The 16,961-nt window shown below is 36.3% G+C and overlaps 2 protein-coding genes across 4 annotated transcripts in view; one reads left to right on the top strand and one right to left on the bottom strand.

Annotated features, from left to right (window-relative positions):
- The first annotated feature begins 288 nt into the window (after positions 1–288).
- Positions 289–6,490, top strand: LOC120278026. 2 transcript variants are annotated; one of them, XM_039284915.1, is made up of 6 exons: positions 289–872; positions 4,067–4,232; positions 4,533–4,709; positions 4,799–4,882; positions 5,656–5,737; positions 5,939–6,490. In XM_039284915.1, the coding sequence occupies exons 1-6, from the start codon at positions 385–387 to the stop codon at positions 6,373–6,375; spliced, it is 1,434 nt and encodes a 477-aa protein (XP_039140849.1). In that variant the 5' UTR covers positions 289–384; the 3' UTR covers positions 6,376–6,490. The 2 variants fall into 2 exon arrangements, with proteins under 2 accessions (XP_039140849.1, XP_039140848.1); XM_039284914.1 differs by having other exon boundaries at positions 4,061–4,232.
- A 1,296-nt stretch (positions 6,491–7,786) lies between these two features.
- The window catches only part of LOC120277284 (ATP-dependent DNA helicase 2 subunit KU70), a 35,576-nt gene continuing 26,401 nt past the window's right edge, over positions 7,787–16,961 (bottom strand). Inside the window, exons 14-19 of one of the 2 annotated variants that reach the window (XM_039284066.1) lie at positions 15,451–15,511; positions 14,681–14,773; positions 14,494–14,623; positions 8,804–8,906; positions 8,331–8,517; positions 7,787–8,133 (exon numbers count right to left, since the gene is read on the bottom strand). In XM_039284066.1, the coding sequence (XP_039140000.1) occupies positions 8,020–8,133; positions 8,331–8,517; positions 8,804–8,906; positions 14,494–14,623; positions 14,681–14,773; positions 15,451–15,511 (688 nt within the window). In that variant the 3' untranslated portion in view covers positions 7,787–8,019. The remainder of the gene's footprint in view (positions 8,134–8,330; positions 8,518–8,803; positions 8,907–14,493; positions 14,624–14,680; positions 14,774–15,450; positions 15,512–16,961) is intronic. The other variant, XM_039284067.1, reaches the window with a different exon arrangement.

Genomic DNA, 16,961 nt, shown 5'->3' with positions numbered 1-16,961 from the left:
AAAAATTAAATAAATAACTGCCAAGGGTAAAAAGGTCTTTTTAAACCTAATGGAGGGGATTAGAGATGAGAATCTCACCTCATCTCACTGTTTTGAGGGTGGAATAATGGAATATATGCTTTAATTATTCTCAGTGTTTTTAAAGGAAGGGTATAAAGGTAAATTAAAATAATTTATCCACTATTAAAAAAAATCCCATTTTTTTATTTTTTATTTTTTAAAATAAGAAATAAAAAAATAGCAACTTCTATTTTATCAACCCTCCGACCGAAGACCATTTCCTTTTTTTCTCTCTCGCATTCCACCATCGATTCGTGCAGAGATCGATCTCGCCCTTCTTCTTGATCTTCTTCTTCTTCTTCTTCTTCTCCGCAAGGATCAAGAATGGCGGATTTCTATGGGGAATTCATGGAGTTCTTGAAGAGGCCGGTGGTTATGGAGACGGTGGTCGATATCCTGCTGTGCGCCGTGCCGATCTGGGTTGCGGTGATGATCGGCCTCGTCATCGGATGGTCATGGCGGCCGCGATGGACGGGGCTGCTTTTTTTGGGTATGCGGAGCCGGTTGAGGTTTCTATGGACGGCGCCGCCGGGGTTCGGTGCCCGTCGGCTTTGGTTTGCCTTCACGGCGTTCTCAGCGTTATCGGTTTGCCGGAAGCTTTGGTCCAATTTGAGGGGGAAGGCGGAGGAGGGGGTTGGTGGCGGCGGTGGTCGGTCCGGTGGGTGGTTGATTGGCCGGATGTTGACACTCTCTGGTTCGAGGAATGCGAGGCAGGGTTTGAAGAAGGGAGAGGGGGCGGATGTTACGGATGGCTCTGTGACCTCGCAGATTGTTCGGACGGCGTCTAATGAGCGGGTTGGTGATGGATTCAGGTCAGTAGGGATTTCTCTTTTGGTGGTTATTGCATTCTTTTTTCCTTCCCTTTTGGTGTTTGATTGTTATATTGTTGTAGTGGTAGAGAGAATTCATTGGTTTGATAAATTAGAGGGGGATTTATACTGTTTTGGTTGTTGATGATTGAGGTGTTGTGATTCTGTGAATTATTGAAATGTGGAAAACATGACTAGGGTTCTGCATCCCACTAGTAATGTTAATGCATTGTATTACTTCCTTGGTTGTGTTATGGTGGGATGTGTATTGTTAGTTTGAAGAGGGTTTTAAGTTGGTAAATGATCAAGCAGTACCTCCTCACAATTTCAATAAATATGCTTATTTTATGGTTCTGTGATGTTGAATCTCTTATTGTTGTTCCATGTGATTGTTTTCAGAGGATATCTTGTTGGTTTTGTTGCACGCAGTGGGTTTTTTGAGAATATCTTGTTGTCGTTGCATGTGATTGTTTTCAGAAGATATCTTGTCGGTTTTGTTGCATGCCGTGGTTTTGTGAGAATATCTTCCTGTCGTCGTATGCAATGGTATTTGGATAATATCTTGTTGTTGTCGCATATGAGGGTTTTCAGAGGATATCATCCTTGCTTGCGTCCTTGGTATAATTTTGAAGGGATTTATTGTGAAATTTGACAGCGATAATGTTTTGGGACTAGAGGTTTGGCGTGAGGATCTGGAAAGACTTGTCTTGGACATTTAGATGGTAAAGAGAGTCTTTACTTTGTAGAAAACCTTGGTTTTGATTTGTGAATACATCTCAATGTATTACTTGGTCCAGCCATTTCTTTCCATGAAGAATGGCAGGAAACCATATTAAGATTAAATTTTCTGTGTGATGATTAGATTTTTTTATCCTGGTTAGCAGGCAGGAATTGGAGGATTTGAATTTATGCATACATGAATTGGGGTACAAATTTTATAATAAATATTTATGGAAGTAATCTGCACCAGCAAGTGTAAGGTGCTTGATAATTTATGCTTGTTAAATCACCTTTTGCATCTGCACATATCTTGAGGTGCCATCGTTTGTTGTAAAACTGTGTATTATCATTTTTCATTTGTTTACAATGACCCATAAACTAAGGAACTCTTTGATATCTTAATTAATTTATTTTTGCTTTCAATATTTAATATTTACATATTAGGTTATTTCAAATTCTTGGCCTTCTCACATTTAATCATGCACTTAACAGTTCGCTGTTAAGCACAATTTAATGTATTGACCAAAATATCAAAATTGTCAAGTCTTGCAAAATAACATAGTAAGACGTAGGATGGGGGATCGGCAATTTGCCGTTTTAAAAATTATTTTGTAATTGGACTTGATGACTGTATATTTCATGATTAAGAGGATTGGAAATTATGAAGGAATTTTATTTCCCATCAAAGCCTTGCAACTTATATCAAGATTGTTTTAGTTGTGTGCAACATGTTATATTTCAATATTAAGAGGATTGGAAATTATGAATTGTTTTCCCATCAAAACCTTGCAACTTATATCAAGATTATTTTAGTTGTGTGCAACATAGATTGTATTGGTTGATTAGGATATGTATAGGATCTAAGTTACAGGTTGGTTTAACCATGCCAATTGCCAAATCGCACTTTTGGATAAACTTAATCTTCTAGAATTTTTATAAATTGCCATGATTTAATGACTTCTAGGTTAACATAGTGGTAAAATTTGAGATGTTGATGGGAGAATAAAACAAGTGTAAATTACCAAATCACACTTTTGGACTAACATGATCTTGTAGAAATTGTAGAAATGGTTGGATCATTGTTACTTGCAATATCCGTGTGGGGACGTATGGATGTGTTCTTTTTTCTTTTTGATACATTGGATCTCAAACCTCCCCTTTAAAAAAAAAACCTACCTTATCTTTTTCTTATCTTTTTGGACTCCCTAATTTTGTTATATTGTGCCTTTATAAATTGTTTCTTATCTTTCAAATATTTGTCATAGTGATTTTTATATTTTAAAGACTCTTAAGTGTTAGATCACATTGAATTTTATCTTTTTAGACCGTTATTACACCATTGAAAAACAGTAGGAGGATGCCTTTCTGGACCATTTCTAGTTCCTTTGTGGGGACAATGGTACTATAAAGTATATTACTATCTTATTTGTGAAAGTCATATAAAATGAGAGTTAATTTTTGTTCGGCGGAAAGTTTGAATTTTATCTTTTTAGACCGTTATTACACCATTGAAAAACAGTAGGAGGATGGCTTTCTGGACCATTTCTAGTTCCTTTGTGGGGACAATGGTACTATAAAGTATATTACTATCTTATTTGTGAAAGTCATATAAAATGAGAGTTAATTCAAGAAATGGTAGCTTATCTATCAGGTTGTGCCCCCCAACCAAGGAGAAAAGAAAAAAAACCCTACTTCAGTTTGACTTGTCATTAACCGTAATAGAAAGGAAGATCCCAAAGGACCGAAAAGTTGAACTGAATCTAAGCTGATTCTTTCTTTCCTCATGTGCTTCACTAAAGACCCTAAGAGTCCACCATACCCAGCATAAATTGTTTTCTTTATTTAAGGCCTTCTTCTTTTGCAAAAGATTAATTTGTTTTTTTCTACGATCATTAATCCAAGGGCCATATTTTTTTTCAGCTGTTCAAAGTGATTATTTGATATATTATTCTATTGATAAACTCGCATATAGTTCCCTAAACCTTATTAATACTTCATCGCAATGAATATGAAGCAACATACCAGAACCTCAACTTTGTCACCAGGTGAAATGTATTTTCATGATAGTTTTATATAATAAACATACTAAAATTCTACATTGTCGTGTTTTTGTTCTCAAAAGTCTTAGATCAGAGCTTATCATGGCAGGGAAGTTCAAATGTTAGTATTTTTAAGTCCTTTATTCTCACTAATATGTCTACCTTCAATAGTCATGGTTTTACAAGGATGCAAAAAGGCTTTCTAGTCTTGTTCTCTGCTGAGCGATTAGTTTTATTTTATGGTTCTCACCTTAATATTTTGTAGTCTTTTCTATATGTGGATGCCATCATTTATGGAAGATGAATGTAAAGGGTCTGCTAACAGTAATCACTTTGAATTCTTGTATGCTACTTTTCCTATCAAACAAAATTTCTGAAACTTAACTTGCACCATGTTCAAATAATTACGCCTAAGCTATTTATTTCTGATAGTTCCAGTGCAGAAGCACCTAATGACCAGCAAGATCAAGATATTGTCACAGAGAAAGATTTGGAGCATTTGTTGCAATTTCTTGATGGTAAGGTTGTGGACACTGCCTGGCAACAATTTATGGAACGCACCACTCCCAACATGGTCTACCAAGCATGGCGTCATGAACCAGAGGTAAATTGATCATAAATGATGCATTTATTTATTTATTTATTTTTATATAATTTTTTGGTGAAAATGCATTCATTTTTCACTCAAATTGTCTAAACCCTCACCAGAAAATTCATTATATTTTTGAAGGATGATATTTAATTTTAGATTATCTTGTGAAATTGTTGCAGTGTTGTACGCTTTGTCAATTGATATGGATATTGATTTTGCTGTTTTCAACTTGTTTCATGCACCCATTTGGAATATTTAATGTCTCCCTTATTTAAGTTCTCCTTTGCATCATACGCTTTGGACAATTTTCAGGATGGCCCCTTGATGTATCGCAGCAGAACTGTCTTTGAGGATGCAACTCCTGAGTTAGTGAGAGATTTCTTTTGGGATGATGATTTTCGACCCAAATGGGATACTATGCTGGCTTACTTCAAAGTTTTGGAGGAACTCCCTCATGTTGGAAGCATGATCGTTCATTGGATTAAGAAGGTTTGCCTTTTAAAATATTTGTTTTTCTTTTTGTCATTTTGATACAAAGCACTCGCAGGCTCTATTAAAGATTTTCCTATGTTGTGCAGTTCCCTTTCTTCTGCAGCGATCGAGAATATATCGTTGGTCGACGAATTTGGGAGTCTGGGAACACCTACTATTGTGTAACAAAGGTATTTCATTGTACATTGTTGAGATTTACCACTGCTCTTGTCAGATATTTTTTTACTCTCAATTATCATTAGTGCTTGCATGTGTACTCCATGGATCATGCTTTATGTATTACTCTCATTGTTCTTTGCTTGGTTTATTATGATAATACTAAATTCTTCTCATCATTGCTTACAAAGGTTGGATACTAATAGATCAGTTAACGGCTGGCATCTTATTAAACTGAACAAAAACCTTGGCTAGCATTCATTATAGAATTAGTTAAATTTGCAACATGGTTTAGTTCGGTTCTCTTGTTACTTTTGTTATTTGGCTTTCTCATGGCCGGCATTGTTTTCAAAGGGATTTGGCATTTTAGCCAGTCCTCCCATCAAAAGATTTTGGGATATTTGGATTGCAAATTGGATAGTCCAGCGGCTGAGTTTGTACTCTTGGTATTGTTTTATCCTTCCTAGTAAACATGGACTTTCTTAGGTAATGAAGCATTGGATAAAGGTGCTCATTGTTTATGTAGCAAACTGGCTTATTTATGAGGGATGATGCACCTTAGTTTAGAGATATGAGTACAACGAGTTAGGGCTGCAGCATCAAACATGGGCACTCAACTCAAAAGCTAAGAATAACCATTACAGGTCACATATGTGGCTGCAGGGCTCTCATCTCATTAAAGATGAAACTCTTTTGTCAGAAATCTTGTAAATTCCTTCCAACAGCTTATTTTTAGTTACTTTGACTCTACTGTGTGGTTACAGTTGCATCTAATTTCAATTGGCAGGGAGTTCCTTATCCATCATTGCCGCGCAAAGATAAGCCAAGGCGTGTGGACTTGTTCTTCTCTAGCTGGCGAATCAGGGCTGGTATGCTCTTGTTTAAATGCTTACTTAAGAACCTAGACTGACAAACAAACAAGGCAACAGATGCTATCAAAAGATGGAACCTAACAAATTTAAATCTTAAATTTTCATTTTATTCAACTTCTCATTCTATCCATCTAAGAACCTTTTCATCACTTTGGCTGACTATACGAGATTTTGACACCTTCTGTTGTATTGATGCAGTTGAGTCAAGGAGACGAGATGGTCAACTATCAGCATGTGAGGTAACTCTGATACATTACGAGGACATGGGCATTCCCAAGGACGTGGCAAAGGTTTGCATCCGGCACGGAATGTGGGGGGTTGTGAAGAAATTGCAGTCGGGTATGAGAGCCTACCAAGTAGCAAGGGGTTCCGGGGCTTCCCTCTCGAGATGCGCACTCATGGCACAAATAACTACGAAGATCTCAGTTGATGAACCATCAGTTATATTAGAGCAAGAATCTAACGAAGCAGCCGATGATGACGAACCGGGGCATAATGTCAGGCAGGCACAAGAAGGTATTGACTGGAAATGGGTTGTGATTGGAGGAACTGTTGCTGTTGTTTTTGGACTCCAGGCTGGTGTTGTTGGGAAGGCCTTGTTGTTTGGTGCTGCAAGGAGATTTGTGAGGAAGTGATTTTGCTTCTGTTTTGGTTTTTTTCTTGGTTTCCTAATTTTAAGTGTTCGGATTTGCGCAATGGTGGATAAAATGCGTATATAGTATGAGTATTTTGCTTTTTTAAAAAAAAGTATATATATAACAGGGGTCACATGTTTGAATGATTTGTTTGAAGTTGAAAATCTAACATCATAAAGTATTGTCGTTATAGTGAATTAATTACAAAACATTTGTAGAGATTGCTATTGTGGTCACGCTAGACACTGGGAAGAAATTGTTGTTCTACGCTTTGTGTTGCATCTTAGACGTATAGTTAGTCATTTCCCCCCCATCCCATTTGCTATATTGTGTACCAAACCAATGAATCTGTGTCAGAGTCATTGATATATTATTTTGGCGCTACAGATGTGTTTGCTATGCGGGAAAAAAAAAATTGTGAGAAATAGTAGGACATCATAATTTTTTTTTGTCCTTTGTTTGATTTGTAAATATGTTTGTACTAAAAAAATTGTTTGAGTCCAGCCAAATTGTTAAAAATTGTCCTATCAAAATCATGGTACAACACAACCAAAAAATAATTTTACCCCTAGTTAAAATAAAAAAATACGACACCTGACGGACCAATCAAAATATATTGAAAATAAAAAAACTACTAATTATTATATTTTAGAAATTTTGAAAAAAATATAATTATTGTCACACCAAAACTATGGTACAACACAACCAAAAGACAATTTTACCCCTAGTCAAAATTAAAAAATACAACACCTAACCAATGACCACAGACCAATCAAAATATTTTGAAAATAAAAAATTATGCTAGTAAAAAATTACTAACTATTATATTTTAGAAATTAAAAAAATATAGTTATGCCCTAGTAAATTATTAAATTTATAATTATAAAAAAAAATTAAGTGGCGACCACTAAAAAAAATTCAAAATATTTTGTTCAGTGATTTTTTTCCCAAACAAAAGATTATGACAAAAGATATTATAGTAATTTTACAATTTTTATTCTAGTACTTATGTAAATCAAACATAAAATAGTACAAAAGATTTTATGACCTGGTACAAGCATTTATATTGTATTATAGGCACTTGTACTGTGCTATACTCCTTGTGCAAATCAAATAACCCCTCTATGTTACATTTACACATTCAACCGTTTGATACAACATACCAAGGGTGACAAAAAATTTCCCAATAGCATGCATCCATTATCATACATGATGGATAATCAATATGATTGCTATTTAATGGAAATTCAATAGCTTGGTAGTTCAGAATAACAGGTTAAGAAACAGACTTTGTACCTTCTTTTACATGAATAAAAAAACATTTTACTCTACCAGAACTTCATACATGGCCATCCTAAAATCTCTTCATTTTTCTCATAAATTTTCCTATTTCAATTGTTAACCTTGCATATGCACCAATAATATCCTTGATATTTTATAACAATTTTAAGAAAAAGGGTTAGATATATCATGAAGTTTGACAAATTGGCAACATACCCAGCTAAGTTAAATTTACAACTTAGCATTAGTCAGACAGATTATACAACAGCACAGCACATCAAAACTGGTGCAACACAATACCGTTTACTGAACTGTCTTCAACAAGATTGTTCATCAGAAACAAGTGAAAGAGGTATAGACAATTTACCTCCCTAGGTGAGTTAATATCCTGCTGATCAATGCTTCCTTCTTTCCTGTTACCGGGATATTGTGAGCTGTAAGATAGTTCTTCAACTCTGGCACGGTGAGATCCTTCAGCTGCAAAGAATAAATTAAATAAAAAAGATAAACACAATTATTAGCTTCATATTGCAATTTCAAAAACATTGATGGTTACTACATATTGATGGAAGTGCTGAACCTATTTTACCATGTTATTTTAATTTTATTTCATTTTATTTTATTTTTCAAAATAAACCAGTTGGAAGGTCAGAAATCAGGAAACTTTAGCTTGCCTTTCCATTGTCTGCAAGATCAGCCCAATCATGATTAGCAGCACTCTCCACAGCTGCTTCAACCACAGCTTTACGCTTTCTGGAAGCATCAGTATTAGAACTTTTCTTAGAACTAACTTCCTCTAAGTCATGGTTTTCACCATAGACAGCAATTTTGAAGTCTTCAAGTGCATTCACGATGGTTGGCCTGCATATGAATTCTTACAAGTTACCAAATGCATGAAAAATTATATGCATAAAAAAAAAAGTCCACAGGAATAAAATGGGATTGTCAAGTTCACAGCATAGGCCAGAGAAAAAGGTTCCTGCTGACCCAAGCTTGCTGTAAGGCACAATAAGTAAATGTTTTTTTCCTCCTGTAAGAACATGGAACTCTGCGAAGCTGGTTTGCAAGTCTTAGCTACATCAGGACCTACACTCTAGGTTGGAATAATATATATCTAGATAAAGTGTGACGCGTTCAAGCGAGTTACCTAGCCATGCCATCTTCATCAGGCAAGGTTTCATCTTTGATATCTGGCATCTCATCTTCACCCAAGGCTAAAGCTTGCAATATTCCGTAGTGTCTCTGCAAAGCTGTACAGGAGCAAAGTCATCACTAGCCACTAAAGGAACTTTTTTATAAATCTGTCAAATAAGTTCTGTTGGTTCCGTTCAAATTTATTAAAAAGAAAAAAAGTTAACATGCACATGCTGCATGCGTCAATGCAAAGGTTTGCAGGTAGGCTACCTAAAATTATAAAAAAAATTATGACTGCACATTCATGATGATGTATGCTTCACATAATGGCCAATGGGCGATATCACTAGCCAACTTTAGAGCTCACCCATGCAAGCAATAATGTGTGGAAAACACTTGCCCGTAGGTTTGGTTTGAAATTGTTTCTGGTTGGGCAAGTGATTTAGTTCAGATAGTGTTGAAAGGATATACTTTAGGCACTAGCTGATCATGTAAGGTTTATCTAGAATTCAAGTAACCGACCCCAAATAGACTAACAGCTTGTTATTGTTGTTGTACTAGCTGATCATGTAAACTAGCAGTTGCCCCATTGTCAAAAGAATTAAATTCTAAATTATGCACTGACTGCAAATTATTGTAAATGACTGAAGAAATAACTTTACGGATTGATTTCTCATTATTGGTGATTAGATCCAAATTTTCTTGTTTAGTTAGTTTCCAATTCTTTCCTTGCTTTAGGGGTTTGTTTACTACTAGAATTAAGGAGGATCAGTGGCAGATGTGTTGTCATGTTTCTTCTATTATTCAAGTAGTCTCTGAAAATGAAAAAGTGAGAAACATTATAGTTTTCCTCTTTGAAATTCTTCATCGTATCAGAGATATAACAAACCAACTCTTAAAGGAACATGGCCAAACCACAATATGGTTACTAACAAGCCTACAATAAGGTTTCTACCTTATGAGCTCGGCGGAGGGTGGTTCCGTGCCAAGGGAGGATGACTAATGAAGCCAAGAATGGTCAAACTCCAAGTCCAAACAAGACATTAGTCGTCCGGTGGCCTATATGCGGGTTACGGCCTCGTATGATCGAGAATCCCAGCTGGGAGTGTTGAGCGAGCGGAACGCGGGCATGGTGCCGCGGGTTACCGAGAGCTCGCCAAGCGGCGCGCATGGCGTGATGCGCGTGGCCGAGGGATCGTGACCAAGGAACCGGGATCGATATGATTATGGGTCGAGAGACCGATATTTGGCTAAGTATGAGCCAATGAGCCGGACCAATATAGGTGCAGGCGGTACGGTCGATATGGACTTGTACGGTCGGCTAGCGGATCGGGCGGGCGGAGCGGGAGCTCTTAGCCAGCTATGAGCCAACATGATGCGGAACGCATGGGTGTTGCCTAGTGTCATTACCGAGAAGATTGGACCGAGAGCCAGACTAACTACCGATAGGCATCAACACACTTGGGCTGACGGGCAGGCGCTACCGGCAGAATGGGGCGCATTGGCCGGGTGACACCGAGACATGACCAGGCAAGTGAACAGTTCCGTTGTGCAGGACTGTAGCTCGATCCTGGTGGTGGCTGGATGAGTCTGGGGCACTGTAGCAGTGTGTTTTCTCGCACTATGTTAGTTGTGATGAGACAACTTAACCCATCTTGGCCATTGGATTGGGGGCTTGATGTCTTCATCCAAGGGAGGGGTTTGACTATAAATACCCCCTCCTTCCTTCTTGGTAAAGATAACTAGAGAACTAAGGACTGGCTTACTTGGTGTAGCTAGCTCTTGGGGTTTTGTATATCTTCATTGGGAGAATGAAGGTCTTGGCTAAGTCATGGTGGCTCATGGTGTAATCTCGGTTCATTTAATTGAGAGTTTATCTTTTCCCTCTATTTCCTTGTTGTGTGCCTTGTATCTTTGACGTGGTGGCGGGTGGGACTCCTTGGACCCTAAACATGGTTGTAGGTGGTCTTTGATGATGCTTGTTTGCTTGTATGCCTTGTTTACTTGATAGACATACTTGCCTTGCTTGTTTCTTGGGCTGTTTTCATCCCAGGTTTTTGGAGGCTAGCTTGTCGCCTTGGTGGCGTGATGAGCGCCGCACGGTGGATCGTTGGTGCGATCGGGAGCGCCGTGACACCTACCTCTGAAGTCATAATTCATACACCCATTACAGGTACTAAATGGGCAGAACTTTCTCCAATGGTTTCGATCTGTCATGATGTTTAGATGTGAAAAAGGTTAAGATGACTACCTCACTGGCTTTGCATCTCCTCCTGCTAAGAAGATCCCAAGTTCAAAGTACAGAAGGCAGAAAAAAACATGGTCATGTCATGGCTGATAAATTCTATAAACAACAACATAGGGGAAAATTTTCTTCTTTAAGAACCCACAAAGGAAATCTGGGATGCTGCAAGAGAAACGTATTCCACCAATGAAAATACGACAGAGCTATTTGAAATTGAATGTATTCTCCATGATTTGTGTCAAGGATATCTCCCAGACACTAAATACTTCAATCTTCACACTCGATATTGGCAGTAATCAAATATGTTTGAACCATATCTTTGGGCCTGCTCAAACAATGGTGCTAGATAAAAAAAGATTGTTGAACAAAAAACAGATTGAGACGTTCTTATTAGGAATGAATAAGAACCTTGATGGTGCTCAGGGCAGAATTAGGGCAATGAAACCTCTTCCCACCCTCTGAGAAGTTTTCTCTCGAGTTCGTCGTGAGGAGAGCAGAAAGATTTATGATGAAGACATCGAATATCCAACATGCCACCAAAAATTCTGCTCTTGTTGTACATAGACCTCAATATCAGCCTCAGGATAATCAGCAAGATAAGCACAGAAGACCTTGGTGTGATTATTGCCAACAAACTTAGACACACCAAGGACATATGTTGGAAGTTACACAGCAAACCAGTAAAGTAGAAGCCCCAGTCACCACCAAAAGGAAGAGGCTTCATGACCCAGTGAGGAAAAGCCATCGTTTGAGACCACACCTTTTAGCAATAGCAGATTGAGCTTCTTCGAAAGACATTTAGCCATCTAACTTCATCCTCCACTCCAATTTCAATTGAGAACACCATATGGATTGGTTCTGTTGCTCACACTAGTAACTTTCCTACGGCTTTGACCGCCCAAATGACACAGCACAATTCTTGGATAGTTGACTTTGGGCCATCAGATCATATGACTGGTAACAATATTAGATACCTATAGGCCAAGTTCTGGGAATCTCATGGTTCATATTAATGCTGGGTCATTGTCTAAAGTGGAAAGAATGGGATCAGAGGGATTTATTTTTAAAATCTGTGCTCTTAGTTCCTAATTTGACTTGTAAGATTACCAGAGATTTGAATTGTGTAACTAAATTTTATCCAATAGATGTGAATTTCAGGACTTAGAATTGGGGAAAATGATCGGCAATAATGCTAAGGAATGTGCAGGGTTTTATTTCTTGACAGTCCTAATAATCCTGGACCAAGCCCAAGCAGCAAGTAGCATGTCATTTCCAATTTTTCCAATTTCCTCTAATAATAATGGTGCAATCATGTTGTGACACTATAGATAAGATCATCCCAATTTCTAGTATTTAAAAAGAATGTTCCCGATATTATTCCATTATATCAATCCAGAGTTTTTCCACCATGAAGTGTGTCAATTATCCAAACATGCAAGAAACAGTTATTTAATCCAAGGGTACAAAAGCATCTCAACCTTTTGCATTGGTTCACAATGACATATGGGGACCCTCCAGAGTCGATACTATCTTGGGAGCTTGGTGGTTTATTTCATTTGTTGATTACCACACTCGAATCACCTAGGTGTACTTAAAAAAAAAATCAGAGGCAAGCACTATTTTAAAAGTCTCAACAAAATGATCCAAACAGACAAAAATAAAGATGTTCTGATCGGATACTGCCAAAGATTACTTCAATTCTATACTAGGTGAATATCTGATGGACAAGGGAATAGTGCATCAAAGTTTATACGTTGACACACCTCAGTAAGATGGGATGGGGTGTGATAAATTGGAATATTTTTCATGGAATCACGCAGTGCTGTAATAATTCTAAATATTAATATTTCTGAATTTTGGCACCAAAATTATTCTGTATATGATTACTTTAGACTCCAAATGAACTATGTACTACCCCGGTCAATGAGGGTTAACATTGACCATGTAGACAAGATTTATATGGAAAATGAGACTACAGTTTGACACCAGTCCGTCAATGGAATAATAACTATTCTGACTTGGGCATCAAGACAAAATAAAATACATTTGATATTCTAACTTGGGTCACCGACCTAAATTAAACGATCTCTTATATTCTAACTTGGGTGCCATTGAGATAAAATAAATAGCCACAGTAAGTTTGGGAGACATACATAATTTCTAGAAATCTAATATATTTTGAACTATAGTTTTGTTGCACTACTTCTAGTTACAAGATTCGTATTATGTTATTCAGTATATGTTGACATACACACTGTATTTTCTAATGAATCCCTATTCGGGACTTTGGTACAATGTGATACTTGATCCTGAATTTTTTCAATTCTGTATAATCCTAATTATCCTAGTGAATTACTTACTGGATTATCAAACTCATAACCTTGTTGCTAACTCTTTTACAAATCAGGAGTAAAGTTGTATGGCGGGTAGCTTAGCAAGCTGCTGAGTAGCAAGTGTACCCACTGGGCATAAATTGACAGATTGTATTTACCGAATTATAGACTTGAACTATGTATTTGAAATCTTTGTATTTCGAACCTCGTTGTATTCTTTTGATATCTGAAATTGCGGTCTTGTTCAATTGAGTTTTCTAAGTCAACTTCTGGGACCTTGCATGTCTATTGGGTCTTCGCCTCATGGGTATGTCATGTGTGGCTGTTTGTTCACACTGAGTCCACTATACTGGCTCGGGATATAACAGCTTGCTATTCCACCAATTAGTATTCCAAGGTTCTAGGATTCTATTAAATGAGAAAGAGACCCACCCATACAAAAATACTATAGATACAAGATATAGTATGGAAATCATTTTCTTTTTTAAATTTTTATCTGGTAATTGGTAACAAACTTGGTTCAACCATTCACTCTATCTGACATTTTTTTTAAAGAACACAAAGATGAGAAGACAAAACCCAATTATGCTTGGGTCTCAACAGTCCTTGCAGTTTGTTAAGGCTTGTGGAAGAAGTACAACGGTCATTAAATGCAAGCTCAAAAGTGTTCAACAATTAACTCTTTGATTCAAAGAAACTTCCAGAGATGTGGAGGGGACCTGATATATGTTGGAGATAAGCTCAGGGTAGATTTCGCATCCTCTACTAAGAACCAGGGTAGGAGAAAAGAAGCACAATAAAGAAGTGATTTGTGCTGTTTCAGTTATCGGGTGAACTGAAGGAATCCTCTGAGGAAATTATTCAATAAAACAATGGCCTGATTCAAGTTTGATGATTGATATTACTCAAACATATAGAATAAATCGCAAAAATATCCTCTTAAATATAGAGTTTAGTAAGCTTTGACATTAATGCCACCACAGTCATGAAGGACCCTTTGTTCTTAAATCCAGCATACATTAATATGCTGCTTCGAGAAATCTCCAAATGCAACTTAATGTTCAAAATGTATGAGAGACGGTATTTAACATATTCGAAGATTAAGGCAGAACATATTTTATGTACCTGGATTTGCAAATTGGCACACAGAGAAGTCTTTTAACTCCATGCGCTTCATTAAAACAGAGGCTTTCTTAATTTGATCATCTGTGGCATGAGGTACATCAGCATCAGCAGTTGTTTGGAGCTGCACAGCCTAAAGTTAATTTGAGTGAGAAGCAAGAAAAAAGTGAAGACTACCAAGCTTTCTTACCTCTTCAACATGCCTGATATCATCAGAAAATGGGAGATATATCATGTGCATCCCTGGGGGCTCAACTTGACCACTGGAACTGATAACTTCATCCTTAAAAGTTAGGAAATGCAAAAAAATATCAATATAATTATTAAAAACCATTTAAAATCCTGAATCTAAGTATGTGCACAATTGACCAGTATAGAGTAAAATTGATTGCTATAACATGAAATGACTAGGAATTTTGAGCTCCTACATTACAAAGATTTAATCTGAGATTTTATAGCAAAAAAAACTAACCATTGAAGCTTTCTCTGCAACAAGACCTTTCGTCCGGTAGACAATTTCAATAAAATACAAATTTGCATTATGGGAGATTTGTGTAAGATAAGGTTCTGACCATTACAAACAAATACTAGGGATAACTGTTTTACTGCATTAGCACATTTCCTGAATGATTTGCATCTGCTACATCACTGATATTTTCTTGCTCAAATGAACTCTATGAAGTTATATTTTACAATATGGGGTGTATGACCATGGTTTGGTTTAAATTTAAGTATAATCCTGGTTAAGTCATACACAAGACAAACAAAGGCATCTCCCCCAAGAATTAATGATGTTCACATTTTAGAGTAATGACTGAAATACATGCGGGAGACATCAAAACATCAGCAAAAAATATGCATATAAATTTTCAGCAGAAAATGCATTTCAATATTTTTTATACAATCATCAAAAGGAAGATGCAAAAATAGATTGAGTTTAAGTCTTTAAGGAAATCTTACTTGTGCCACAAGAGCGACCAAACGAGGATTTGCAGAGCCACCATAAAAAGCAAGTGCAAACCTGAAAAGTACACCTAGGATTAAGGAAATGCTATGCAATATAGACCACAGGTCAATTACTATTTCACATGTACACAGCAGTCTCAACATGACAAAAATCAACATAATTCATCGTTTGGGAATTGTGCAATGTGGAGCTGCAAGGTGCTAGCACTGACTATCAATGATCAAACTAGTGGTACTTTTCATAATCACCGCAATATAAACTCCACATAATCTTAAATACAAAACATATTAGTTTCTGTTAAACGTGTCAATGTAAGAATCCATGGCTTCATTCACCTGGCTCCTAGCAACCCAAGCAAATCTTTTTTGAAAATTGGTTTGGGAGGAAAACTTTTATATAAGCTAACCACATTTTGCCTCAACTAATACTAGTTAAAATTAAAACTTTATTTTTAATTAGTGATAAATATATATTAACATTAATATTTTAACAAAAATTAATTAACAAATATATTATTTAAATAATTAAATCTTATACAATGGGTTGATGGGATAAATTTGGCGTGTTTGTTTCGAGAATGTAGCTTCTGAACCAAACAACCCCTGTTTTAAGTTTTAGATTTACAAATCTCATGCATGTGTGTAGAGTTGAGCACCACTCAAGTATAAATGAATCAACCAAGTGAACCAATTGATTTCGACCAGTTAAATTTGGTTATTTTTACTATTCAACTCTGTTTGATTAATTTGTTGATCAAATTTTCAGTGTTGAGTCCAATAATGTATTAAAAATGTAAAACCAAATTAACAGAGTAAAAAGATTAGTTATAAATGCCAAGGATAGGGTTAAAGCAATTTTACCGCGACAAATAAGTATGAACAGGCATTTTATATGATCCTATGTAATACGCACATTTTGTGTTAAAAACAGCAAAACTTTAAAATAGTAGATGGAGAAACAATTGAAGGTAAAGCACTTGCTACTCTAACTGTGAATTGTTTGTTGTATCTTCAAGAATGCCAATTCTCTAGGCTTTCAGTTGCCTTTATCTTGTTATCTATTTTGTATCATAAAGCTGGCATCTTTGTCGTCTTATATTTTGTAAGGATTTTCAAGCAACATTAGATATAATTAGTGTCTCTTATTCATTTTAGGTGATTGCTTTTCAAATTATTGTTGTTGATATTGTTCAGAAACAGATTTATAATATCTACTAGCAGAGAGTTGAGAAACTTATTTAATAATATATATGCAGTGACACAAATGTTATGATAGAAACATGTTCATATTTTCAATGAATAGTCCTAATCTGATAAGACCTTGGACCATCTAAATACTTTGGGTGTGTTTGGCTATGAGGTAACCCTAAAACCTCAAACCAAAGTTACCATGCCAATATATATATTTTTTTTCAAGATTTAATTGTTCAAATAAAAATATTTAACCAATAATTTTAAAAAATTATCAATACTAATAAATAACTATCATAGTTATAATAGTAAAT

This window comes from Dioscorea cayenensis, chromosome 15 (genome assembly GCF_009730915.1).
Source record: "Dioscorea cayenensis subsp. rotundata cultivar TDr96_F1 chromosome 15, TDr96_F1_v2_PseudoChromosome.rev07_lg8_w22 25.fasta, whole genome shotgun sequence".
Taxonomy (NCBI): domain Eukaryota; kingdom Viridiplantae; phylum Streptophyta; class Magnoliopsida; order Dioscoreales; family Dioscoreaceae; genus Dioscorea; species Dioscorea cayenensis.
The sequence above is the reverse complement of the archived record's forward strand: the minus strand, read 5'-3'. Positions and strand labels throughout refer to the sequence as shown.